The sequence below is a fragment of the Solea senegalensis genome, linkage group LG5 (assembly GCF_019176455.1).
Source record: "Solea senegalensis isolate Sse05_10M linkage group LG5, IFAPA_SoseM_1, whole genome shotgun sequence".
NCBI classification, from domain to species: Eukaryota; Metazoa; Chordata; class Actinopteri; order Pleuronectiformes; family Soleidae; genus Solea; species Solea senegalensis.
Window position 1 is genome coordinate 15489580 of NC_058025.1, and position 27156 is coordinate 15516735.

Sequence of the window (27156 nt, forward strand, 5' to 3'; positions counted from 1 at the left end):
AGGAAATAAACCCCAGAAAGATAAAATAAGACAGTGGCTATGGATAAAGGCAGCCATCTTATTATTAAGGACAATGAAGGTATTGACATGCAGCTCAGCAAAACAAATTTACTATTCATTCATTTGCAGGGGTGTGATGTGAAGCATGTGTTGCTTTTTAAACTGCACCAAATAATACACTGAATTATCAGTTGTCAGTGTGAAATCTGCAGTATATAATATAACCTGGTGGTATAATGTCAGAAAATACCACCATGAAAATTCCTGTATCAGCGATATTGAGAAACTATTTAGATTGAGAGATATATACATTGTGTATATCAATATCTCCTGCAGCAAGTGTCAAGCAAGTCTCTCTATTCAATGATTAATAAAGTATAAATAATTAAGCTACATTATGGAATCATGTGTACAAAATTACCAGTAAAAAAACCCCTAAACACTGTACTGTTTAAATCTTAATTTCTTGATAATTTGAGAAAACAAACATAGAGAGGCTGTTATCAAGGGCTGCTGATGAAAACTTTATTTCTTTTAACAAAAGGTTGAGGTTCTTTGACACAGAAATACAAAATGAGTTTTTGCTGAAGCCATCACAAATCAGACATATAGTGCAGCACTCATTCCTGATAAAGGTGTGATAGAGAACATTTTAAGGCAAACATGAAAGTTCACAGTTCCTTTAAACCTTACTCTGCCCAAAAAGACAGTAGTAGTTGGCAATAATATGCTGCATTGGTTAACCAAGGAACTACCTTTGTACTTCAGGTATGTGACGACAGACTCGTACATTACTCTAGTGCATTGATCAGAAACACCTTTTCATTTTCACAGGCTTTCCAAGGCAAAACTGACCTGAAACATTCAGGTAGCACTTTGTATAAACGTACTGAAAAAAGTCAGAAATAATGTTAGTTTGTGTGATAGTGAAACAGCAGCATTGTCTCATGTAAGGAGAACATTAACCACTCATCAGCACACGTGACATGGGTGTCATTTTACTGAAGTCGAGAAAATGTGTTTGTGGAACATTCTTTGACAGAAATTCCTCAGATACCGTTTCCTCAATCAGCAATTTTCCAAGACGATGGCAATGCCCTGACCACCTCCGATGCAGGCAGAGCCGACAGCGTACTTGCCTCCTCGTCGCCTGTCGGAAACAAAAATCATTACTCAAAGTCACTTTTCAGCTGATACAGTGGATCATTTGTGTGTAATAACTGCTGATAAGCACTTGGCTACCTGAGCTCATGAGCCAGGTGAGCAGTGATCCGAGCTCCAGAAGCAGCGAGAGGATGTCCTATGGCGATAGCGCCGCCATTAACGTTGCTTTTCCGTGGATCGAGTTCAAGAGCTTTAGCAACAGCCATGTACTGAGGGGCAAACGCCTCATTCACCTGTGCAAAGGACATGAAACACAGAGCAATGTGTCCTGCATGAGTCATCTGTAACCACACATGATCAGATCTGGGCTTTTTTTTTTATTATTGAAATACAAACAGATGTCATGACTGTCTGTAAGAAAAACAAATGTTTTTCACAAGACTGTAAAGATGTAACTATTGCCAGTATATTTCTGAGTAAATCAAAACAATTCTCACATGAAATAAGATTTAACCATTAGAAAAATGCATTAGTGATGATTTATGTTAATATTGTGGCAATTGCAGCAAATGAATTAAAATATGAGCTCTGATTAGAGTAGAAACAACTGATACTACTAACAACTGTAATGAAAGAGACACATTTTCACATCTCTTGAATGAAGGTCTGAGTTCTTCATCCACCACTGATTAAATGTCTGACATTATCTGAGCTACAATGTCATGTCACAGATATTGTTTTTCCACAGGTAACAAACCTCAACCAGATCCATGTCGTTGAGAGTCAGACCAGCTTTTTTCAGAGCTTCTGTGACTGCTGGAACTGGACCTAAGACGATCAGAAGGAAAAAGACTTTCTAACTATCAGAGACCACAATATCAATACCTCAACAGTGGATTAGCTATACATTCCTCCCAAGTGATAACCTGCCTCTCCATGAGAGCAGTGTCACTCACCAATTCCCATAATGCTCGGGTCACAGCCAGACACATGATAGGACACGATTCTGCTCATTGGAGTGAGTTTGTGCTCCTTCACCGCGTCTTCACTTGCGATCACCAATGCAGCAGCACCATCAGATACACCCTGGACATCAAGAACGAGATTATTATTCCTCATGGTGGAAGTAAGAAGAGTTGCATGGTGTTAATATATATATTAACATATATGATATCTTCAACTTAAATTGTGGAATTCTACATAACATTACCATGAACAATAACTTCTTCATGTGCTTGCAAAGAAACAGAATTTCTTTTCAAATATTCCTTGGTTCTTTTTATCAAAAGTTATTCCTTAACCAAGAAAGTCCATCTTCTTTGTTGGTTTGATTTTTATCGAGTAGGATTTAAATGACTCTTCCACGAGTGTGTCTTATCCACAGCAGCTTATCATTAACTAAATTGGAAATACAACTAAAATGTTTGACCATCCACTTGAATTAAAAAATACACACTAATCACCACAGATTCTTAAAATAGAGGCAGGACTTCAACTTTGGGCTTCAACTCACTGAAGCATTGGCCGCAGTGACGGTTCCTCCCTTCTTGAAGACAGTGGGCAGTTTTGCCATCTGTTCCATTGTGGTCTGAGGCCGTGGGTGTTCGTCCTGAGCCATGGACACCTTGCCTTTCTTAGCTTTCACATCAATTGGAGCAATTTCAGCTGTGAAGTACCCAGCCTCATGAGCTGTACAAAGAAAAATATCATGATTTAGTCGCTTTAGTTTCTGCATAAATGTCTTGAAATAATAAAAAAAGAAAGAACAGTCTTTTTCATGAATGCGGTACATTACAATTAGGGATGGACATTTAAAGCAAAAATGCTATTCCATTTTTTCAACATAATAATTTGTCAAATATTTGACTATTCTAAACTCCGGCATATGAGAGCTAGTGAAGCTAATGCAGTCTTCACAGAATGTTGGGCTATGAAAAATGCTTCAAGGTGCATTCAAGAGACCTCAACGTGGCAGTAAGCTTTCTAAATTAGTGCAATAATTGATAAAACAGTTCAGTCATTCAGTTTTTTTAATGTAATTATAAATGGTCACATTAACTGATTGACTTTTTTATGATCAAACAAATAATCAAATGAAATATCATAGAAAAAACAAAGAATTGTGTCTTACCAGCCTTCCACTTTTGTTGCGTCTGGAATGCATAGTTATCACAGTCTTCTCGAGTGATCTGGTATTTCTCTGCCAGGTTTTCTGCTGTGATGCCCATGGGGGTTTTAATGTGAAGGTCAGTCAGGCCAGCCCATAAAGTGTCTTCTAACTGCCAGGCAAACAAGGAGAGGTTAAGCTATTGCAGTTTACTCACTAGCTGCATTTCAAGTGCATCCAAGTCAAGTTTCTGCAGATAAAAAAAATTCGGAGAAAATCAATGAAAACTAACCTTGAGATCGAATCCAAACTTTGTACCAAATCGCACGTTGCGAACGGCATACGGGGCTTGGCTCATGCTCTCTGAGCCTCCACACAGAACCACCTCTGCCTCCTTCAGGCAAATCTCCTACAAACACAAAATATAAAATATTTGTTTTTGAGAAAAAAAACATATTCCATATACACCAATCAGTTTTGTGTCAGTGGGCCCAAACCCTGATACAATTTTTACTGTTAAATATCTGCAAATACCATGTCCAGATTATCTCCATTTTCTTCAGTGAGTGAATGAATGGTCTTGCCCCATCTTACCTCAGTGAACTTTTACACACATAATCACTGTCACGATTACTGAGGTCTGCAGAAAAATCCCTTCTTATTGTACCTAGATCGAGATTAAATCACCATGGAGACAGGGTCTTTGCTGTGGTGGCTCCCAAATTGTGTACTCTGTTTTTATTGCTTTTCTTTAGTATACATTATTTCATATCCTGTCTATTTTATGTATTGTTATGATGTACAGCGCTTTGGTCAACTCTGTTTTTTTGTGATATAGAACTAAATTTGGATTGGAAGATTGGATTGGATTGTGTTAGCGATCTGTTGCTTTGTTAGGCACAAATGTACAATCTAATGCATTTTATACATACATGCATTATACAACCTTACCTAACACTGACAGACACTGAGTAAAGTGTTGGTAAAGATTACAATATATTACAGTAAGTGTTTTTTGATGTCATGTTATATTTAGAGAGAAAAATAAATAAATAAATGAATGAATAAATAAATAAATAAAAAGCCTCAGAGTATAATGCAGCATTACAAATAATAATATATTTCTTCTATCTAAATTTGCTCTTGACTGAGTTCTTACCTGTGCACCATTGATGATGGCCTGGAAACCAGATCCACACAGTCTGTTGACAGTGAGAGCAGGCACTGGGATAGGAACACCACACCTCAGACCCACATGCCGAGCAATGTAGGGTGCATCTGCTGAGCTCTGAAAGTAGACGGATGGAAAAAGAAAAGATGCTAGGTTTGCATACAAGTGAGTTTTACGTTCACAACAATGTGATAACCCCGTTTGTTTGTTTTTCAATGACCGCTAGTATGTTGGATTGTAATTGCCTGCATGACGTTGCCCAAGATGACACTGTTGATCAGCTCTGGTGCCACTCCTCCTGCAGCAAGGGCAGCTTTGGCTGCATGCTCAGCCAGGTCTGTCGCACTGTGATCCTTCAGCACACCACCATAGGTACCGAATGGAGTGCGTTTAGCAGCTACAATAAATACGCCTGTAGAGAGAAGATGCAACCGTGTCACAGTCTGAGGACTCAGTGAAATGCAGAAAGTTATGAGGAAAATTACAAGATACTGAAACAGTGAAACAAGTAAGGGGTCAGTTTTCTATAGTCGATGTCAATCTTAAATAATTAGGGCAACCAATGGCTGATATATCAAGAGGGATGAGCAAATATGATACTCAGTACTAGCATCTGTCAATTACAAGTAAATAAAACTTTGAATAAAACCAATAGTTTTAGTGTCCTTAGCACTATTAATCAAGTTTCCTAGAAAATCTGTCATCTTATATAAATAAGATATGATATGCCAAAGCCATTTATAGAATAATCAGAATTGTAATTTATCAGTTTACTTCTAAAAGCAAACCAAATGTTTCAATCGTCTAGTTAAAACCTCTTCTACTCTGTTTAAAAGGCAAGTTAAGTGCTAACCTTGGAAGCAAAGAAGTCAATTCAATTCAATTTAATTTAATTTAATTTAAAAAAAATGTAATTTGGCCCGGGGGGCAATTAAAGGGGATTAAAGAGGATGCGTTGACATGCCAATGCCTTTGCACTACAGTGGGCTTTTATATTGGTTTGGTTTGTTTTTTTAGATTATTAGATTAGTAAAATGCACTTGTTACAACAGCAAAAAGGGTAAACAATTGGCAAGTATGAAAAAGGAATTCAATAAACAATAAAAAAACAAATGAAAAGATAGAATGTAAAAATGCACAATGGAGGAAAAAATAATAAACAATCAAGAAAGATAAAAGACAACATAAAATATAAGAATATACAGCTATTTACATTAAGTACACCTTTTACAAAGAGCAGCGGATAACACAGGTCTATAGAAAATATCAGATTATACCACTGAAACCATACACCATGCTCGTATTTTTACTTTATTTGTGCAGAAAAACTTCAGTCGACATAAAGCTGTGAATGAACTCTTCTTGTCACCTTTCACCTACATTGCAGTGACGTGTGTTCACACTCTTGTTTAAATATCATCGACTTAACATGACCCTTTTCAACAACTGATTACTGTGATAAGACAGTAGTATAGGATAATATTAACACGTGAAGGTGTAGTAATAAAACAATGGTCCAACAGCAGCGTGCATTAAAACGTGTCTGCTAAATAATGCTTACCTCTGAGAAGTGCCATGATGGTGATTCAATAACACACTGCTGCCAAGATAGAACCTTCACAATGACAAATCTGGTACACCGTGACACAGTCCACAGTAAACAAAACTACCCCTGGCGGCTGCGACCTTTCCCCTCAATGCTACCGCCGATGACGCTAACAATTCCACTCTTCTTCTTTCGATTAGTGACGGCGAACAACAGCTTTTATCTGAATTACCGCCATCTTCAGGACTGGAGTGTGAGTCAGAAATTAAATGTCCTGAATAGGTGTCCAGTGTGATCCGCATACATGTATTCATTTATTTTCACTTCCTCTACTGGTGTTTGCCTTGGTTGCCATTTGACAAAACGGGGTTTCCCGATATACACCGCCTGAAAACAAACACGCACGTAGAGACATAGGAAGTCTTCCAGGCCGGCGAGAAATGTTTAAAAATATGGCTAAAACATTGTTATTCTTGTCAGATTTTTTTAATGATTGTCGATCGCATGTATTAAGTACACATATTTGACCTTTCTGTACAAGACACGCTAAAATGCTCATGCGCGAGAGAACTACGTCATCAACGTGCGCAGTCTTTCACTGAGGCAAGGGGACGAGACAAATAAGTGTTGTAGTTCTACACGCGAGCGTTTTTGTGCATTTAATATGTGTTTAAATTAAAACTTTACACAGTGGGAACATGGTTTTAGGGCTTATATGTAGGGGTTTGTCCCGAAAGACCGTCGCGTCAAGGTAAGATTATGTCTGTATTTTAGTCATAACTGATGGGGTGTTAGCTACCCGGAGCTAACATGGCTAAGGTTATTCTTCAGAAGTGAAGAGAAGTGACAGCAGCAGACTTAGCTCGGTGGTTGACAAACACAAACGTGTGTGTGTGTTTTCAGCGTCTTGTCGGGGGAACATCACCATGCGGTCACTCTGAGTCCGTGGATTGCTTCAGTGATGACACTGAAGACATCTGCTCCACTCAGGTAAGATTACCGGTACTTCGCCAAATCTTAACATCTTTGCTGTGTACAAAAAATAACACATTGCCCCCAGATTTCCTGTTCTTGAATATCCATTTCTTGAATGCAAGTGATGGAAATAAAATAACCCAGCGCCTTTGCCTTTTCACTGTGTTGACTGTTTAAAATGTATCAAAGTAATCCCATGTGTTTGCTTACATCATTATGACAACCCAAATCAGACAGTATCTTGTTCTATATCACATGTGCCTTTCTAAATGTATATTGTGCTTGACTAGTCTCACATTGAGCTATGCTTTGTGTTTCTTAAGAGGGGAGCCCAAAAAGAAGAAGAAAGTTGACCCCAGAAGAGAACTGCTAATGAGAGAGCGACTGAAAAAAAAGCTGAAGAGAATGGAGAAGATTCCACCAGAATACATCCCTATAGAGGATTTTGTCACTCCATTCAAATGCTTAGATGATACAAGGTACAACCTATTTCACTTTTCAACTTTTTTCACGTTTTAGTGGTTACATTTGTGTTGTGTTGACTATGTGAATCTATCTGCAGTGCTGGTCTGGTGGCACTATACTTTACAATAAAGAATAAAACTGGTATTATTTATTTTTCTTATCATCAAGAAATGTTCTTCAAACACCTAAATACACCTTAAGTATTGCTTGTGGATCCTTGCCCTGCTGACACAGCTCGTAATTTTTAACCGTGAGAACAATATAGTGTAACATCAGCCAGATCTTGGTCATTTGTAACATTTGAAGTGAGCTGAGACAAAGGAAAATCTGTGTAACTGTCCTGAAACTGTTGTCACACAAATATATAAAGCAGCAGGGAGAGCAAATAAATGAATCAAAGGAGATTTTGTTTCTGCTTCTTTGCAAGTGCAGTTTATGCAGTCATGGGGGACCTGGAAACACACTGATGTTTTAATCTGACATATAAAATGAGTATATTGGCTGTTCTGATTTAGGTTATCCAAAATGTCCTCAGGAAATGGGCTCAATAGTTTGGTAAATGAGATCTTCTTAATATTAAACCCTACTTTATTTTATAGACATGCATTTTATAGATATGTCTTTTATCTTACTAAGGGTGCGCTCATCACCAAGGCTGTCATTTGAAGAAAGTGAGGGTCGAGCCATGCTGCTGAAGGAGTGGAGTCAATACAAACAGGTCACACACAATCTCCATCACAACTTTTTAACTTTTATATTGCTTCTAACCTCTGCTCTCCCATCGTGTGCAGCTAGTGTGGCCATTATTTAAAATGAGCCTCTGTCTTTGTTATTGCAGAAGCAGCATTTGGCTGAAGTGCAGGCTGTTGAACTTGCACTAGAAGCCCAGAGAGAAGCATTGGAGGAGCTCAAGTTGGAGTCAGAAGAGCTGTACCTGGCAGCGCTGAAGCCAGACCCACTTCTGTTTCCCTTCAGTCATAAAGGTCCTGTCTACACACCACCAAAGACCAAGTATGATGCACCAGAGGGGAAATACAATGACATCACTAAAGTTTACACTCAGTGATGGTCAGAAAACAGCATGTGGGTGTTAGTGTGTGTTCTTGTTTGTACAGGTTTCATGAAGTCTACTGTTTTCACATTTATGTATCAAATCACATCAATCATGGAAGCAGCACATACTATTTTTCCCATTTCCACGTTTCCTTATGAAACACAAAGTTGAAAATAAAGCTTAATTTTTTTTATTTACCCAATTTGTTGTGAATTATTTTCAATAAATTGTATGTCTGAAGAATACTGCACAGATCTGTGGAACGTTACAGCTTGATTCTGCCACATTAATGCATGTCTACTATAATGAGCCAAACATTTTGATCAATAAATTGTTGAAATATGTAGGAGATGGCTATCAAAAAATATGGCAGTAACACAATGATTCAATAATGAAGGAAACAAGAAAACAATAGATGGACTTAGCATTCACAACTAATTAATAACAGATCAGTATTTACAGTATCAAGAACAGAACTTTTACTGCAGTTGATGATGGATATTTCAGTCAGTACTTTTTAGTTATTGCAAACAAATCATGCATGAAGTCTTGGTACGTTCTATGGCAGCATAACTTTTTTAATTTAAATATAACTCAAAACATAATGCAAAGCCAATCCATAATGAATGGTGTGAGAGCAGTCAGTCTCTGCTTGTTTACATAAACTTTCTGATAATATAATTCATGACTATTAACAGGAGGTGTAATACAATAGTTTAAAGACTTATGTGAGAATGACTGTTGGCTGTCGTTCTCACCGTTGACCACTAGATGGTGCCACCATTGTTAATACACTACACATCTGTCAGTTTTAATTTGGTATTCAGAAGTTAATTGTGACTAATGTGAGCCAAGCAGAATATATTATATCTTATATCAGTCCAAAGGATACAGCAGCTCTCCAAGCACAAATGATGACCAGACTTATCAGTATGGAGGCCAAAAGTATTTTATGTCCATGAAGTACAGTACCCAGTAGATGTTTGCTTTGAGACAAGTGACAGTTCAGGAGTCCTGTGGCTTCTCCTGGTTCAGGGGCATGTTCCAGTCTTTAGGAGGGTCTTTCCTCAGCCTCCACACTGGTGTGAACTTTTTCTGCTCTGCCAATCTGTTCCTTTCACTCGTCTGCAACGCTTCCTGCAGCATATAGATATTGTGGGAGAGAAATCAGAGTTGCTTTCAAGGGTTGGCATGTTTGTTATAGACAAACATGGTCAAAGAAACTGATGTATTGAAGTTGGTCAATTGTTTTAGCAACTCTAATTGTCACCAACACTGTGTATATTACAGTGTACATTAACTGTGAATGAACATATTTATTTTACAAGATTGGAGCACATTTGATGAAAATTAAAACTAATACAATATTTGAAATTAAATTCAACATGTTAATGGTGGGGGCCACACGGTGGTGTGGTGGTTAGCACTCTCGCCTTGCAGCGAGAAGACCCGGGTTCGAGCCCCGGTTGGAACAAGGGCCTTTCTGCATGGAGTTTGCATGTTCTCCCCGTGTGTGCGTGGGTTCTCTCCGGGTTCTCCGGCTTCCTCCCACAGTCCAAAAACATGCAATGTGGGGATTAGGTAAATTGGACACTCTAAATTGACCATAGGAGTGAGTGTGAGAGTGAATGGTTGTTTGTCTCTAGTTGTGTATGGCCCTGCGATGGACTGGCGAACTGTCCAGGGTGTACCCCGCCTATCGCCCGATGTAGCTGAGATTGGCACAGCACCCCCCGCGACCCTCTGGTGGAGGATAAAGCGGTTAGATGATGACTGACTGACTGACTGATGTTAATGGTGATGGAAAAGGTTGAGCATACTGATTCAAATTGACACAGTTTTTAAATAAAAAAATAATAATTCAGAACCACTGTGGCAATTTGCTTTGAGACATTAATTAAAAAAAACTGCAGTTCCAGGCTTTAACAGCTGGGCTAATTTGTTTTTTTTTTGTGACTGGCAGAAAAAACATTTTACCTTTGCTTCTATACGTCTGTGATTCTCCCACTCTTTGCAGCTATAGTAGTCCTCTTTCCATTGCTGGCAGGATGGGAATGTACCATAAGTATAGTAGTGGTTGAAACGACTCCACATACTTTTGCAGTGTTTGTACTCACTCCAGTAGTTGTCACATGACCGGGGCGGCTGTGCAAATGAACAAAGACAGGACTCATCACCTTTCTATATATTATAACAGGATGAGACCTTGTAGGTTCAACAACAACCTACTGTACAATTAACATGTGCAGCTAATTAAGGTTATTCGAACAAAGGCAGATGGTGATGAAATCCAGAAAAAGGCAATAAGGCATCTACGACTAGATGATAGCATTTTAAAAACTTTTTTTAAAGCACAAATACAATGTTGCGCAACTTGCAAAGGCTTGATTTTTTTTCACACAAATATGACCATTTATACGATGAATCATCCATTACATAAAAAAATAGAAAAAGAATAAAACGTGGTGTAACAGTGCCTCTCTGAGGTCACTGAGATGTACGATGCTCAGTTAATAGCTGATCTGGTGTTTCATATTCTTTTTTCTTTATTTTTTAAATTGTTTTTTTTTAAAAAAACAAACAAAATAATAACACACATAACTACGGATTTCTGTTAAAAACGGCTTCATCAGACACTGTCAGTCAGCTAGATACGGTTTACAACTTAGCAACAATGGCGAATCACCTTGCTAACTGACTACCATTCGTGACACTTCATCAGGACTAACAAGAATAACTCAAGAAAATTAAAGCATCAAGTTTTACTAAGAACGTAATTTACAATATAGAGCACGTTGATAATTTACCCTCCATGATCTTTGTCCAGACAATGCCATTGCTAATGTTAGCGGAAGCTTCTACTGTCTCTCACTTCCGGTTTACTTTCTTTCAAAATAAAAGCACAACCAAAACGAACGAAATCTCACAGCAAAACTCGAAACTTGATTAAAAACTTGATTTAAAAACAAAAATAATTAATTAAAAAGTGCAGGTACGCTGACTCACGATTCAAATGCATTTTGTGATCAAATGTAAAATGACCTGTGGGCCAATCAAGTGAGGAAAAAAAATCTAAAAGCAACTGTTCAGGAATTGTGGTTTTTGTAGAATTTCAAAATAAATGTGTCAGTGTTTATATGGACTGATATATAATTCAATATAAAAATGTTTTTATGGTGCAATATTAATATATTATAAAACGCCACATAAAATTGAGTGCACATTTGAGATTACTAGTGCTTAATACTTCTATCCACTCTTGTCATTTACTTACTCACTACACTAGTTTAACTACACAAGAGAAAAATGCCAGTCACAGAATTACTGTAAATTATATTCCACTTTCATGTACTGTAGTCATGAACAAGTTTTGACAGAAAATAATACATACCTTTAACTTCAAAAAAAACAATCCTTTATTTCTCCACAAATAAATCAGGAAACCCAATTTTGATAACCAAGGGAAAAAACTTAAATATTTAAATAAAAGCATTAACTTCTCCCAATTTTCAAAAATAATTGGACTCTGTGTGATTCAAAGTAAACTGAATAAAATATGTTATGGAAAGGGGGAAATCCTAACAAACTGTATATCTGAAATCAAACTAGTGATGCAACAATATTTCAAAAGTCATCCTTTGGACTGATATAAGATATAATATATTCTGCTTGGCTCACATTAGTCACAATTAACTTCTGAATACCAAATTAAAACTGACAGCATTTTAAGCAGCACATGGTTTGTGGAGCAAAACATTACCGTCAGAGCTTTAATTACATACTTAGCAGTCAGGTCAATAGTAAAACTCTCATTTCAGTGGGAAATGGGAGGCAAACCCTAGTGCATCCAGAGGTCTTTTTATTTTTACTTTGCTGTTGAATGTGACAGTGAGTAAGGCGAGTCTATGCAAATCAGCCAGCCTCTCCACTAAGGGTTCTTCAAGGTTTTCTGCCCTTCTTGCGAAGTGACTGTCCTTGTCCAGAGAAGGCAATGAATCTGTTCATCGCATCATCCTACGAGGATAACAAGAGAGGATCATTGGAAAACAGCATGATACTGAAATAAAAGGGAAGTGATTATCTAAGTATGAAGTGTAATCAAAGGATGCTGTACAGGACTACAGATCCAGAGGATCTGCACTGGCATATACTGAGATGCTACAAATACACAATAATCAAATAAACGGAAAAGACAAGAAAATAGCTTACATCATCTGCGAGTTTCCTGGGCAGAGGCTTTGAGTTTCTGATGAAAGTGATCCGACCAATTTTGAAGTCATAGTTGGGAATGCCTCTGATGAAAGATTTTAGTTTGTTATAGTCAAGACCAAACACTGGTTACATAGTTCAATAATCATTCATGAGAAGTGAAATAAAGATTGTACAAGTCCTAGTAAGGATTTTAACACACTGTTGGCCATTTCTTCACCTTCATCATTAATTTGAATGCATGGTCTGATGGTAAAATTATTAAATTTTGACACGTCCTTGCAGTCTGATTCTAGACATGTTCACATGTGCTAAAAAGTGATCCATGTCACACAACACCAAAACAAGGCAATCAGAGATGGCAGACTTCACCCGATTCACACAACAAGCCTCTGTTGGCCTCTGTTGGTCATATTGGCAAGTGTGGAAACACAAACAGACAGAAAGACATACAGAGCCACTACAAACTATACTTCACTCCCACTCCATGGGGTGATGTAATAAGATGACAATTATATAACAAGCAGTATTAAGTTTAAAGCATGAGTTATCTCTCATGCAATAATAATATCTACATCATTCTATAATATCTCTCTAATATCACAGAGTTATTGTGTTGGCTAGTTAATAGTAAATACATTATGTTACAAGTCAATTGCTCTGCCACTTCATGTTTAAATGTATAAAATATTGAACATCATTTTACCTTTTAATGTCATTTGGGTCAAGAGGGACAGGGCTGGGCTCGATCCCTTTTGTTTTACCATCCAAACGATTTCCAGAACCAGTGAAAGCCTGAGGATGAAGATGTTTGATTCTCTCCAATTGTCATAATCGTTCCAGTCAAACTGACATTTATACGTCTCTAAACAAAGTTACTCACTCTAAATCCTGTGTCCATGTCAGCATAATTGGTGGTATCTGCTTCTTCCTCCTGTGAAGAAATTAGCTTTATTAAACTATTCTGGGCACAAACTTAACAGGAAACTTTGAGGTTTGGTCCTTACTGTGGGTTCTTCATGGTACTGAGGTCGTCGTTCAGGCTCTTTGTAGCCCAGAGGAGCATCAAAATCAACCTGACAAACAGAGACACAAAATGGGATCAAATACAATAAATAAAAAGAAGTCAAATTGTTTACGGTCGAATGTGGTAAAAAACTCAAACTTAGAAACTCTTACATTCATATCGCACTCAATGATCGATACTGCTTTGTCTGGCTTTGTCTCCATTACTCGCAGCTCATAGATCTGAAACAAACAGATTCCATTAGCAGCCGTATGTAGTAAAAAGAAACTGACAAAAACGTTGAATTAACTGATTTACCTTTTCATTGTAGTTGATGGCTATGACATCACCAGTTGTCAAGCAGGCAAAGTTTCTCAGTGCATTCTCCAGTCTATAATTAATTTAAAACGTAGAAACTTGTGACAATGTGATACAGCATATGAAGAAGGGTGAATTAATTTTCCCTAACAGATATTTCTTACACTGCCTTTGGGTTTGTGATATCAAGGAAATCTGGACTTTGTGGCTGGAACTTTGAGTAAGTGGCCACCATAAGGTTGACACTTTCCACTTGGACCAGACCACCTTCCTCCAGCAGGAGATTCTGCATCATCTGCAGCAAACAAAATACGGGTAATAGCAGTGCTGCCTTTTAAAGTTTCAGATACAACAAGTATGTATGTAGTTACAGCTAATTTTTTTGCATAAATAATAATCCTAAAAAAATCACACATATCATTTTCCAGCTCCTCATTAATTGTGTATTTCGGAATAATAACTAAAACAGTCTGCGGGACCCATTTGTCTTTGCCCAACACCTCTCTCACTCTCACACACCCAGTGAAGAACTATGCTGCTTCTTTTGAAGAATAGTGCTTGACTGCTGATGTTGGCAATGAGTAATACATTAGATGTGTTACTGTTGCTTACCCAATGTGGCAAATAACAGATTCCCTCATCTGCCACAAACTCCAGAACACCACAGTGGGTCATTCTGTCCGAGTTCTTGTTGGTCAGCTTGAATAACATCGGATAAGTGATGTTGAGTCTGCCTGCACGGGTGAATGGTGGAGACCAAAAAAATAAATAAAAAATTAGCTTATGTACAAACGGGACCCTTCAAATGAAGAGATGCTGGATTTAAGTTGCACTTACTGAGGTGGTCAAGAGCTGAAGGTGGCATTATTACTGAAAGAGAAACAAATATTTATTAGCTTTGCAGCCAATCAAATTCTGAGCAATCAGATATGTTAAAAAAAAAGAAGAGGCAATGAACAAATTTAACACTTAATTCTATAATTTAAAATATCTTTAAGAACTACAGTACTGTGCAAATGTCTTCCAATAAATGTTTTTGCGAATGGTTTTAGCACGGTATAATGACCAGTAAATTATTTTTAAATAACTTTATTGTAACACATGCAGAAAATACATGAAACAAGTATGCAGTTTTTGGTAACAGTTGATTTTCCCAGACCTTGAGCCATACTATTCTGTATTCTATTTTTGATCCATGTGACCAGTGAAATAATTAAAAAATTGTTCAAAACTTTTATACATTTATTTACCCGCACTATTATTTATAACCCATCTTAACCCCTAGCAACTACCTTAGTAGACGTCAGTACTTTGTTAGCGCCTGTTGTCCACTGACACCTACCTCTATTTCTATTTCAGTGTTCCAAACTGACTCAGTGTAAGAACGTATAGCCACACTTATACAAATAAAAACTCACTTTTGCCTCCTTTCTCCACGTCGGAGCGGTCGTTTGGTCCTGCTAGCATGGACACCGAGTAGCAGCGGTACTGAGTGGAGAAGCGGTTCTGAAAGCCCGGGTGGTCGAAAACCTGAAAGGAAAACTGAAGAACAAACCAAACAATATTAATAAAATGAAAATGGCTTTTGGTATCGTTATACTCGTGTATCGATGAGGCTGTTCGATGAAGCCATGACAGAGCATCTTTCCTTATGCCACTGTCATGTTTGTTGTTGTTAGCCGATCGCCTGCTAAACTACTTTAACTACGACTCATTTGGACACAAATTCGTCGATTCATCTTAAGCAGTGAACACAGACTGCGCTTCTTACCATGACGACAGATCTTCAGGTCTATAGTTGCTTAAATTAAATAACCCTTTCCTTTTTCTTCTTCTGAAAATGACAAATACGAGCCGAGAATTAACTTCTACTATTGTCTTCCGGTTCTTCCGGAAGTGTACAGCCGACAGGCGGAAATGATGTCACGGATGATGATAGCCAATCACAGCAGCCTTATGAAAATGGCAGTTGCTGAGTTGGAAATGCTGTGTTGCTGTAACTTATGTCAAAGCCTTATTAATCTCACATTTTATCATCAAGTTTGATTATCTGTAATTACCATTACAGATATATATGACGTAAATTTGACTAGTCGTAATTTAATCGTGACTAGTATAAATTGTAGATATCTGTGACATCATTCTTACTAGTCAAACTTCACTCGACCATAAATTAAGATATCATGAACTTGAATTGTGACAAGTAAGAATGACGTTGCAGATATCAGTAGTGAATCCCGTATACCAATTAAGTGTTAGAAGCACTTGCCATAGTAACTTGTGTATTGTGTATATTTGGGTTGTACAACTAAGGTAAAATGAGAATGAGTTCTGATAAGATCTTCAAAGCTATTTCTGATTTAAAGTTGTTTCAACACACAAATATTGAGAGGTGAATTGTCCCTACTGAACCAAACTACTTTTTTGTATATTTATTTTATTTAAATATTCTCTGATATTATTAAATAATGTATTCTGAGAGAAGATAACTTGTATTACAGTGCTAAAAACTGAAGTACAGAGAATGTTCAATGAGGTTAGTCCAACAGTTGACTTATGCAAATACTTCCAAAAGTGTGGTTCAGACAGGGATAGAAAAATTCATCCATCAAATTAAACAACATAGTCTTTGTTCTAAATTAAAGATATCAAAATATGTCTAATAAAATATGATGTCTAATTAGGGTCTGAGCACACTAACAGTTTCCAGATTAACACAGCTTTCAATGACACATGAATGTGAAAATGCTCATACATCAACCAGGTAAATGCCATTGGAAGACGGTGAGAAATAATAACAAAAGCTGAACAGTTTACAGATGGATAATGGACCTCAGCTACAATTTCCAATGGCAAAAATCAACTTTCAACCTCAACCACTTTTTCCTCATTAGACAATCAAATGGTAAATGTCCAGGTACAGAATGTCCTTCAGTGATACAATTTATGGTCCACAATAACATTTCTGTAGACTTATTGAGGATGGTGAGTAGTTAGAAGCCGTTACTGTTTACAGTATGATTAAACCACACTAGCTGTACTCAGAGTGTCATAGTTTTAATAAGTCTTATGAAGACTAAATCTGAAACACAAATGACAGCAGCACACACACTTATTTTGGAGCAGTGGTAGAAATACTGTCCTCCAGACAAAACTGTACAAATTATACAGTATATAAAATACAAACAGTTGAAAATACCACATTGTGACGTGGTAGATTAGACAATTGAAGATGTGGCTAAAACTAATTTGCAGGTTGACATACTGTATGTCTCAGCAAAAAACTCCATAATGTGATCTGTTTTTTTAAATCACAGCCTTTATATTGGAGGCCAGGTTTTGGCTACTTCTTGGTGAATGGATTCAGGAATCCACTGACAGTATGCAGACAGTAGAACTGAGGGTGAGGAAAAACACAAGAATACAATATCATTAGTCACAAGAAGGGTCATCACACTCAGAGTAATATTTGATACCAAACACATCAAATCCTCACATTTCTCATCAGTCTTCCAGACAGAGAGCAGTGTGTCTCTGCAGTCGACACTCTTTGTCACCAGCATTCCCAGCACAGCCTCTGTCCTGGGTTGCAGCCTACAACGGAATAGACATGAGAGTGAGATTGAAACCTTTCTTGTCCTTGTTCCCTCTATAGGACACAGACCTTGTCAGGACCAGGAGTCTTCAAACTTGTGTGTGTGTGTGTGTGTCTGTGTGTGTGTGTGTGTGTGTTGTGTATCTGCATGCATGTCTTACTTTGCCCATGTTTTCATCATGATGGAGGGGTTTGAGAGAAGGTGACCACTGTATTTCTTTAGTTTGGGACAAACCTGCAAGTGAGACAAAATATCTTAAGACTTGCATACTTGGTTCAGTCATCTTTGCAAAGGTTCCAATCTCAATTTAAGATTGAGATTGGAAGTTTTATGTTTTTTAATAGATAGAATATCTTTATTATCCCAGAGGGGCTATTTGGTGCTGTCAGCAATATTCATACACACAACAGGCAGGCGATAAACAAAATGCAGTTAAGATAAACACACTTAAATTTGGACATGTGAAAGCCAAAAAAAAGATGAGAACAGCATTTATATTTAAACTAAGTGATTGTTTTTCATTTGGCACAGACAGCTTTTTTTGTAGTACCTGTCCTTCCAACAGAAACCTGGCAAACAGTTTGTAGCGATCCAGTCCCTCTGGATAATCCTTCTCCACTGCTGGCAGTTGCCACCCCACACGAACTGCAGGAGATGACACAGAAATCCCTCACATATAGGCAGAGACACCTCTGGACACAAACTCTGCTCTGATGGACAGCTGCCAAGAACTTACAGAAGGTGCTTAAACAGTGACACCTGATGGTGCCAGTGGACGAGCAGAACCATGGCGCTGGTGACTCCAGAGGGGGGCCGAAATGACAGTATTGAGGAAGAATCTGGGGAACCCACTCTGCTTCTACTGCTGATATGCCTGACAGAAGGAGGAAGGAAGACAATTTTAGAGGGCAAAGAGACAACAGCACCTCAGCATTGCCCGTGTGAATATGAATAACAGTGATCATCAGTAAACTTTAACTTTAAACTTTAAACAGCTTTAACAAATCCTACCTAACGGTAATATATTGAGCAAAGGCAATTGTAGGTGAGGAAAGATTTAGAAGTATTTGCCAGTGCAGTACAGCTCACCATAGTATGATTTGGAAACAATAAACCCAAACTGCCTTGTGTGTAACCCGGATGGCAATAGTGCATCAGCTACGTAAATAGCGTGACATTAAACCAGCGCGGCACCGTGTAGTCAAATTGAAGAATAAGGAAAACACAACACAGAAAACAAAGAACAATGAAGGACATCCAGCATTTTTTTATTCTTTTTTCTTGGCACAAGGCTGTTCATCACTAGAATCCTCTCTCAGCTAAAAAGCACAATATACAGTATTTAAGAATGCCATGGTCACCTCAACAGAGAAGTGGCACAGACTGGTTATTCTGGTGGTTGATACCCTTCTGAACATTTGAAAATTGAAGCTCAAATAATCGCGTCACTGAACTAAACTGTACCACTTGGCAAAAACTGGATTAAAGTCAGAACAGAGAGGGCACTGGACACCAGGGACTCACCTCTCATGTACATCTTGGTGGTCTCCATGATCTCCTGGTAGACGACAAAATCGGGCAGTGTTTTGAACAGCGCAGATGTGGGATGAATAAACACTGGGTCGTCCATGAGACACGTCTATGAACAAAAACAGATAAGTTGAGAAGGTGAATGAGAGGGGATAGTACAATACAATCTCTTAAATAAGTAATCGGTGTAACTTACCTTATATCCATTTTTCCATTTTGGGTCGAGGATATCTTCCGCCTGCACACGTCGTGCAAGGTGGTCTCCCAGTCCCGCCAAAACAATCTGCCGCAAGCAAAACACCTGGTGCTCCGTCGGTGGACTCATCTTAGGATCCACAAATACTCCCACCTCTGGACACACTGTGTTCACTGGAAGAGAAGAACAAAAACAACTGTCTGTTGTGTTTCTGTGGCAGAAATGTTTCAGGTTTTCTGTGTTTTTTTTGTAGTACGTGAGTACCTGCATTGGTGAGTTGTCCTCTGAGCCTCCTGATCTCCACCATGGCCTTATACCTCATGCCGTTCTCCTCGCAAAACTTGGGAGTACAGCCAGAAAACTCACAAGCACCAACAGCACCTGCAGTCACCGGTTTACAGACATCAGCTAAAGCATTCATTTTTGCAGTTTCACATCTCACTGTTTATCACAGACTTTTATGTGACCTAATTAACTTTTGTTCACTCAAGTTTACTTAAACCAGAAGCCTCCTGGTGGTAACTGTCACATGGAACCCTTATTTATGGTGGAACACGGAAGTCAGTTTGGATTCTAAAGCCATGTTAAAATGTCAAAATATGCACTTAAGCAGTTTCTGCAAATCTAAATAGAAGTGAGCTCACCCAACATGACCATGAGGTCCCCCAATAGAAGGGAAACTCCTTGCCCAGCCCACAACCTCCTCATTTGGGTCAGCCGAGCTCGACGCTGGGTGAGCTTGGAGTTCTCCTCTTCACTACCTGCAGGTCTGATGAGCAAAAAATAGGTTAGAATTTAAAAGCAAGAACATAAAGTGAGGTGTGCTGCATGAGTTTGAGTGAGTTGAGTATGAAGCGTCAATTTATATGAGCGAGGAACTGTAAACATCTGCTTCTGTTTTCTGTGGAGAGACATCATAAGTGTGAACAAGTCTCCTCACCTGTTGAAGTCTTCAAAGACCTCCCGGACTGTCATTGCTGCTACCAAGGCAATAACATACGGCAGGCAATCCTGCTGCTTCCCGAGTGCTAACATTTTAGCATAACGTGGTGCCACAGGAAATGAAGCCATCGCTCTGCCAAGGGGGGTGATGGGACAACTCAGCCTCGCCTGTGCCATCTGTTTAACCCTGACAACAACAAAAAGACCAATAATTAGCCCCATTCATCCAATCACAACATTTTAAATGAAAATATTAAGAGCTAATCATATAAGACCAGGTCCCAATGAGAACCTAATTTCTGACTGAGGAACTGGTTAAGTTTAGGGATATTGCTCTATTTCAGCCGTTCAAATGAATGGAAGACAATATAGTGTCCAAAGAAGAATAACTGTGTGTTGGTAAAGTTGTTCCACAAACCTATGAGCTGAACACAGAAGATTTTACTTCTTGTATAAATTGTAAAGCCCACTGAGGCAAACAATGATTGTGAATCAGAGCTATATAAATGAAATCTTTTTATTTGATGTCCTGACTTCAATCATCATCATCATAATAATGTATGAAAACATAAAACATTTGCTTTGCCTCTTTGCTTCTCTGTAAGAACCAGAAAAAAGTCTCTCAGAAGTCCTATTCTAACAAAAAGGTATTCAATCCATTTTAAACAGAAGAGTCAATGACAGTGAGTTACCTTCCAGTACGAGGAGGCTCTTTCAAAGCTCCCAACGAAATCAATAACTCCTCTGCTGCTACAAGAGCCTCAGCCGAGGGAGATGTGGGAAAAGGAAAATTAACCACCTGCAGAAACAAGAATATGAGATCATTTTAATTTACAGAGCAGCACTCAAGTCTGCAGTAGCACAGTTGATATCCAAGTTCTTCACTTGCCTTCTCTATGTTGAGGTCCTTCATCTGTAAAACCAGGTCTTCCACAGGCCTGCGTGTGATCTCTGCTTCTGAGAACAAACTGAAATCTCCAAACACTGCAGACGAGTACAACCTGAAGAAACACGGGGGCAAACATGTGTGAGCACCCTCCTCAACCTCAAGTAAGAGAAAACATTTGTGTTTCAACGTCCTGACCTGTAGCAGTGGCCCGGCTCTGTTCGTCCTGCTCTACCCGCCCTCTGGTTGGCGGAAGCCTGTGAAGTCCATGTGACTTTAAAGGACGACACGCCGGTCACTCGGTCGTAGAAGCGCTTCTTAACGCGACCGCAGTCAACTACGTACTTGATGCCAGGAATGGTCAAAGACGTCTCAGCCACGTTGGTGGCAACAACACACAGACGAGTACCAGGAGGGGGCGGCCTGAACACCTACAGCCAAGGAGAGCGCATGCACACACAGACACACACATTACACCCTACCATGGGTTTTCATGTCTGAAAGTATTTCTAAATTTTGTCCCAACACTATGAATAGATTCACAAATTAATATGTTTTATCAGGTTGTTACAGAATGTAGTTCACAATAGTATGAGGACAGAAACCCAGAAACCCTCCATCACTGACAACAGTTTGATTTTATAGTGTAAAGCAATAATGGATACAATTTTTATTTATATTAAAAATGCCATATAAATTAAGTCTGAATGATTGAATTCAAAACGATTTATTTTTCCAACCAGTAGAGTCGCCACCTGGTGGGTAACTGCTACTTCGGTCTTACTTCCTGGGCTTCACTTTTGAAACCAGAAGACTGCGTCTCTACAGTCTGTGCTCTGTATTAATATTCAGTGTTTTCTCCTGGATGTTTTAGTGCAGCCATGATGTTGAAGTTACCTTCGCCTGCTGCTCTGGTGCCAACAAAGAGTACAAAGGAAGGACATAGAGAGGAATAGATGGATCAGCCTTCTCCTCTACAGAGACAGAGCAGAATACGTAAGGACACTGGTGTGAAATACATAAAACAGGTACTGATTTGGACTGGACAAACTTGCCTGCATGGTCGGGATCGTCTCCAATGTCCACGTCAGAGCCGTCATCCTCCTCGTCTCCGATCCCTGCCTCTCTGTCCTCGTCACCTTCATCCATCGGCAGGGCAGAGTAGTTATCCAAGTCGATACGGGGCAGAGACTAAAGACAGATAACTGTGTTACAATGTGCACACAAGACATATTTATTAAGGATGAGGTGTCAAAAACACAAACAAAAATGGCATTTTAAACCACATAGCCTTTCAGGTAGGTTTTGTGACGGTAGACTTACAACAGTCTTCTTCTGTTTGGCCTTTTTAAACTTCCTCATCGCCTCTGATGTGTCTGCTTCTTCAACTTCACCTGGACACAAAAACTAGTAAATTTACAAAAGCTCTGGTCGGAGATAGGTTACAGTGTTAGGGGAAACAGGTGTGTGTTTCACTCACCAGTGGTTGTGTTTCTCTTTCTAAAGGGGAAAGCTTTTCTCAGTCTTCTGCACAGAGTGTGAACCTCTGCCTGACCGGTGAGAAACACCAGGATGCCACCTGAAGGACACAGATGTGGCATTAGCGTGAGGGGGTTTACTTCATTCACAACAGTTTGTTTTGCTTAAATTCACATAAAATCTTCACAGATAAATGTAAATCATATTTGCTATACTTATATATGATGATTTTCATCATTTATTTTCCAATACAAAGAAGAGTTGGAGGTTTAGAGAGAGAGAGCAGCAACATTCTTTGATCAAAGGGAGGATCAGTTTAGTTTTGTGCTGAACATTTAGAATAGAATAAGTGTTTATTGTCCACCAGGGTGGAAAATGTTCTTTTTAAAGCTCTAGAGTATTTGCACCTGAAGGCAGCATCCGGTGGATCTTGCAGGTCTTCTGAAAAGCCTCTCCAGTGTAATCCTCCAGTTGGGTGCGCTTGTTGAAGTGGATACTGACAGGGAACTGGCGAGCTTCCACCTTGATCACAGGTGGAGGCGCCCGAAATAGCTTCTGGTTTTCTGTGAAGTCTTCAACCCTCAGAGTAGCTGACATGACCAGCAGCTTCATGGGCAAACCTTTCTGCAGAGAGACAATGGGTCAAAACAGCAGGTCAATGAAAAAAAAAAAACCTCTCACCCCAAAGTCAGACATTTAATATTCTGATTAACACCTTTTCACGCCACAAACCTTGTTACCTTGTTTCTGAGTGGGACAATGCGAGACAACAGTCCGATGAGGATGTCTGTATACACACTCCTTTCATGGGCTTCATCTATGATTATCGCACTGTATCTCTGGAGAAGGAAATCCTGAGAGACAAGAAAGGAATCAATACAAAGAATTAAGAGGTTTTCAAAGACTTTTTGCTGTGAATACTTTCAGTGATTGTTTTTATTATTATTTGTGAGTCAAGTTAATGGTAAGAGGATAATGGTGTGAAATTGTTGATGTAAAGCCATGACTTCTCACTTAAGTGTATCATATTGGTAAAAAATATTACACTTAGAAATGTTAGGAAATCCTACACACACACATTTGACATGAAAGTCACTCAACACTTTCTCCATATAGAAATGCAGGCTATTGGTAGCTATCTTACCTTCTGAATCTCCTTCAACAGAACACCATCTGTCATGAACTTGATTTTGGTCTCATTCGTCACATTTCCCTCATACCGAATCTGGTAAGACACAATTCTAAGCACAGACACAACAGACCAACAGGACCGAGGTTTAGAAACATCTACAGATTAGATTTTCCTTAGCACAACATTTTGAAAATCTTCAGCATTTTTGTTACCGTGTGGACAGATTCATCTCTTTGGCCACTCGATGCGACATGCTCACAGCAGCAACTCGTCTCGGCTCTGTGATGCCAATAATTCCACTTCCACTGCAGGAAACATAAACATAAAAATATTAGTGCTGTCAATGTGAACGCATTAATTTCGGCGATTAATTTAAATAATTTAAAGCAGTTAACGTTGTTTGTTTAATTCCAGTGGTGACGTGTGCAGGCAAACCAAGCCATTCAGGTTACAGGACAGTCTCCGGCTCATAGAAGGATAAGGACGGACTTTTAGGCAGAAAGTTTAATTTAAGAAGCTACCCAATGGCTTGTTGGACAAAACTAAAGTGTGTGTGTGTGTGTGTGCCCTCCCTGACTTGTGTGCATTTGCGCGTTCTCTTTCAGTGTCCACCAGTGTTTTCTGTGTGTTGTATTTCTCTGTGTAAAGATTTACTAACATGTTTAAAACATCAAGATGCCAAATGTGTACTTCACAGGAGACAAATACTGTTTAAAGTTTAAAGAAAGCCATTATTAATTTAAATATACTTTTTGTGTTTTTTTTCATTCCATGATTTTATATAAAAAATATACAATTACACAAAGATTAGTATAGGTTTGAGAATAAACTACCTGGCATAACCAGCTTCATATAGAAACTGAGGCACTTGTGTTGTTTTTCCACTTCCTGTCTCTCCACAGATGATGGCACAGGGGTGTTCTCTCACTGCCTCCATGATGACCTGCTCCTCTGCCAACACCGGCAGCTTCAGACGAGCCTCCTACATCAACAGATGACAGCAATCAGCCAAAACAGCACACTGTTGACCCTCAGATCTACATACAATAAACACATACCTGTATTTCTGGAGATCTGTCAACAGGAATGAAGACTGTTGGCTTCGAATCCTCCATCTTTTTTACTTTCTCCTGATCTGAAACACTCTTACTTTGTATGTCTGTTTTCTGTGGTTCTTCCTTCACTCCCTGTTTGTCCTCTGTTTCCTCACTGGCAGAGGTGGTTTTATTAGTGTCAGCCATCTCTGTGCTTTCATTCACTTCTTCAACCTCTTTTTCCATCTCCTCATCATCATCAGAGGAAGTGTCACTACTTTCCTCTGCCTTTAGTCCTTCATCTTCCTCCTCTTCCTTCAATTTTCTTTTTCTGTTCGCTCCACTGACGCTGCTGATTTTTGGACCAGAGTCTCGATCCTTTGTTTCATCCAAGGAACTGAACAGTAGCCAAAAAAAGAAAACATTAAACCACTGACCCCACTTTCACTATCCTCCCTCTGCTTCAATCTTGAATCTTAGTTAGTTATTGCATTTGTGCACTTACTGTTTAGTCTGGTAAATCTTCTCTCCTGTTCCCAGTTTTGATGTGGTGTACAGCAGCTTAATCTCAGACTCTGGAATCTGCACCTCAGCCAGTTTGGTCAAGATATCTGCTCTCTGTACAGGACATGCGATGTGAAGAGTGAGTGGGTTGTGATCAAGTTTGTTTTTGTGCTTTAACATTTAATGTAGAGTAAAATACAGGGAACACATGAGTGAGGATACAATTATTCAAGGTTGTGTCTTGTCGTGGTATCCGTTTATATATACAGTACTGTATATACACATCAGATATATAGGTATACACACACACACACATATATATACATACATACATACATACATATATATATATATATATATATATATATATATATATATATATATATATATATATATATATATATATATACATACATATTTTGTAGGCTGCAGCTGAATGGAAGATGTACAACGTTGTTAAATAGACATTCTGGCCTACAAGGCTTATGAAAACTGTATCACCAGCTGCTCCATGGAGCGTGAAATCTTTGGTGTTTTTATCTCTACATCTTACTTACTTTTGGACATGGGATGAGTATTTACTAAGTAGTCTTTTTTTTATAAGTACAAAGTAATCATGAATCACAATTTCAATTAAACTCAACAACAATTTTAAAAAGTAATGAAGATGCAGCAGAGATCAAGTGAGACAGATCTATCTAAAGTAGCGTCAATCAGTATCGTCTCTCACCTGAGCTTTCTTCTCCTTGCGCTCCAGCACTTTCTGCAGCTCTTTCCTCTGCTTCTTGGTGAGTGGTTTTCTGGTGGAGACCGGTGTCAGTGAGGCTTTTTTCTTCTTGGCTTTGTTGGCTGGGAGGACCAAAGCATTGCTCTCATCTACACCTTTCAGCCTGGCTCCATCTGATGAAAACAGAGAATTTAGTGAAGACAGGAAATAAAAGATGCAAGAGGCAATACAGACAAAAGAATGGGAGGATACTTTTAACTTTTCACTGACATTGTGTTTTCTTCAGTTAGACAGATATCGTGATATCGTATTGCTATATGATTGTCTTGCAACATATTCATGATCACAGAATTGTTGTATTGTGATATTATGGCTGTCATGGACCATGTATTGTATCTTGAGGTACCTTGTGATTCCCACCCCTAATCAATTAGTCCTAAAATTAACCATGGAGCTCACTGGACTGTACTTTGTCTTGTGTGGTTGAGATGTTTTTCTTTCTCTTATTTAAAGTAATAGTATTGTCTTTGTTACGGTGCAAATGTAACGGATGTTATGCAAGTCAAATTTCAGACTTCACTGAGTGAAAATAAAGTATTATCAATCAATTTAAATGTTAAACTTGATATATGGCTCAGCTTCTGGACAGATTCTTACCTTTCAGTTCCACCACAATGTCTGTCTTTTCTTCACCCTCTGGTTGTTGAGGGTCACTCTGTTGTCTTCCCTTCCAGTTGTACTTCTTCCTAGTTTTTCCCATTTTTAACTGACAACAACAAATTAATAGATAAATAATCAACTTGGCAGCCAGTAATGAAAAAAAATTATTAATGTTAAACGACACGAAAAAGCAGAGACCTTTACAACGAGCTAACTTTGTCTTAAAACGTCGGGATGAATCTTTATAGATATTATAAATACAAACCTTTAATTTCAGCAGGTCAAACAACTACATGTAAGATTTCAAAACGTTCAGACTGAAATTTCATCCGTGCACGAATATCACGTGTAAACACACCTCAGTCCATCACGTAAAACTGTCCGACGCGGAAACGTTGACTTGGAAGAAAGGTTCCGCCACCAAGGCGGGGAAAGCGAGGAAAAGGACAACGCGTTATTTAATTCAGGTGGAGTGAAAGACTACCCTGTAAAGTAATCATATTGTAAATGAACCA

General features: G+C 38.6%; 5 protein-coding genes across 5 annotated transcripts; 1 reads left to right on the forward strand and 4 right to left on the reverse strand.

Annotated features, from left to right (window-relative positions):
* Positions 1-503: 503 nt before the first annotated feature.
* Positions 504-6174, reverse strand: acaa2 (acetyl-CoA acyltransferase 2). The gene is made up of 10 exons (XM_044025910.1): positions 5944-6174; positions 4628-4794; positions 4371-4499; positions 3504-3620; positions 3236-3383; positions 2618-2793; positions 2061-2190; positions 1862-1932; positions 1243-1397; positions 504-1150 (listed from the first exon to the last, which is right to left on the reverse strand). Exons 1-10 carry the CDS (start codon positions 5957-5959, stop codon positions 1069-1071), a joined length of 1191 nt encoding a protein of 396 aa, XP_043881845.1. The 5' UTR covers positions 5960-6174; the 3' UTR covers positions 504-1068.
* Positions 6175-6489: 315 nt separating this feature from the next.
* mrpl40 (mitochondrial ribosomal protein L40) lies at positions 6490-8619 on the forward strand. The gene is made up of 5 exons (XM_044025912.1): positions 6490-6679; positions 6832-6918; positions 7227-7382; positions 8005-8086; positions 8207-8619. Exons 1-5 carry the CDS (start codon positions 6627-6629, stop codon positions 8432-8434), a joined length of 606 nt encoding a protein of 201 aa, XP_043881847.1. The 5' UTR covers positions 6490-6626; the 3' UTR covers positions 8435-8619.
* A 736-nt stretch (positions 8620-9355) lies between these two features.
* lg5h22orf39 (linkage group 5 C22orf39 homolog) lies at positions 9356-11578 on the reverse strand. The gene is made up of 3 exons (XM_044025913.1): positions 11230-11578; positions 10400-10567; positions 9356-9559 (listed from the first exon to the last, which is right to left on the reverse strand). Exons 1-3 carry the CDS (start codon positions 11257-11259, stop codon positions 9428-9430), a joined length of 330 nt encoding a protein of 109 aa, XP_043881848.1. The 5' UTR covers positions 11260-11578; the 3' UTR covers positions 9356-9427.
* A 236-nt stretch (positions 11579-11814) lies between these two features.
* ufd1l (ubiquitin recognition factor in ER associated degradation 1) lies at positions 11815-15866 on the reverse strand. Its single transcript, XM_044025911.1, has 12 exons — positions 15727-15866; positions 15374-15497; positions 14793-14825; positions 14568-14689; positions 14120-14250; positions 13956-14028; positions 13811-13879; positions 13639-13707; positions 13515-13565; positions 13338-13426; positions 12632-12716; positions 11815-12436 (listed from the first exon to the last, which is right to left on the reverse strand). The coding sequence occupies exons 1-12, from the start codon at positions 15727-15729 to the stop codon at positions 12362-12364; spliced, it is 924 nt and encodes a 307-aa protein (XP_043881846.1). The 5' UTR covers positions 15730-15866; the 3' UTR covers positions 11815-12361.
* A 1130-nt stretch (positions 15867-16996) lies between these two features.
* On the reverse strand, positions 16997-27004 carry dhx37 (DEAH (Asp-Glu-Ala-His) box polypeptide 37). The gene is made up of 27 exons (XM_044027183.1): positions 26907-27004; positions 26639-26747; positions 25985-26154; positions 25256-25368; positions 24775-25147; positions 24550-24698; positions 23929-24021; positions 23729-23825; positions 23325-23438; positions 22992-23208; positions 22586-22684; positions 22429-22499; positions 22161-22296; positions 22003-22079; positions 21304-21536; positions 21109-21220; positions 20912-21018; positions 20218-20406; positions 19922-20046; positions 19542-19658; positions 19278-19450; positions 19076-19190; positions 18288-18425; positions 18102-18196; positions 17712-17785; positions 17452-17549; positions 16997-17352 (listed from the first exon to the last, which is right to left on the reverse strand). Exons 2-27 carry the CDS (start codon positions 26739-26741, stop codon positions 17276-17278), a joined length of 3465 nt encoding a protein of 1154 aa, XP_043883118.1. The 5' UTR covers positions 26742-26747; positions 26907-27004; the 3' UTR covers positions 16997-17275.
* Between the last annotated feature and the right edge of the window lie 152 nt (positions 27005-27156).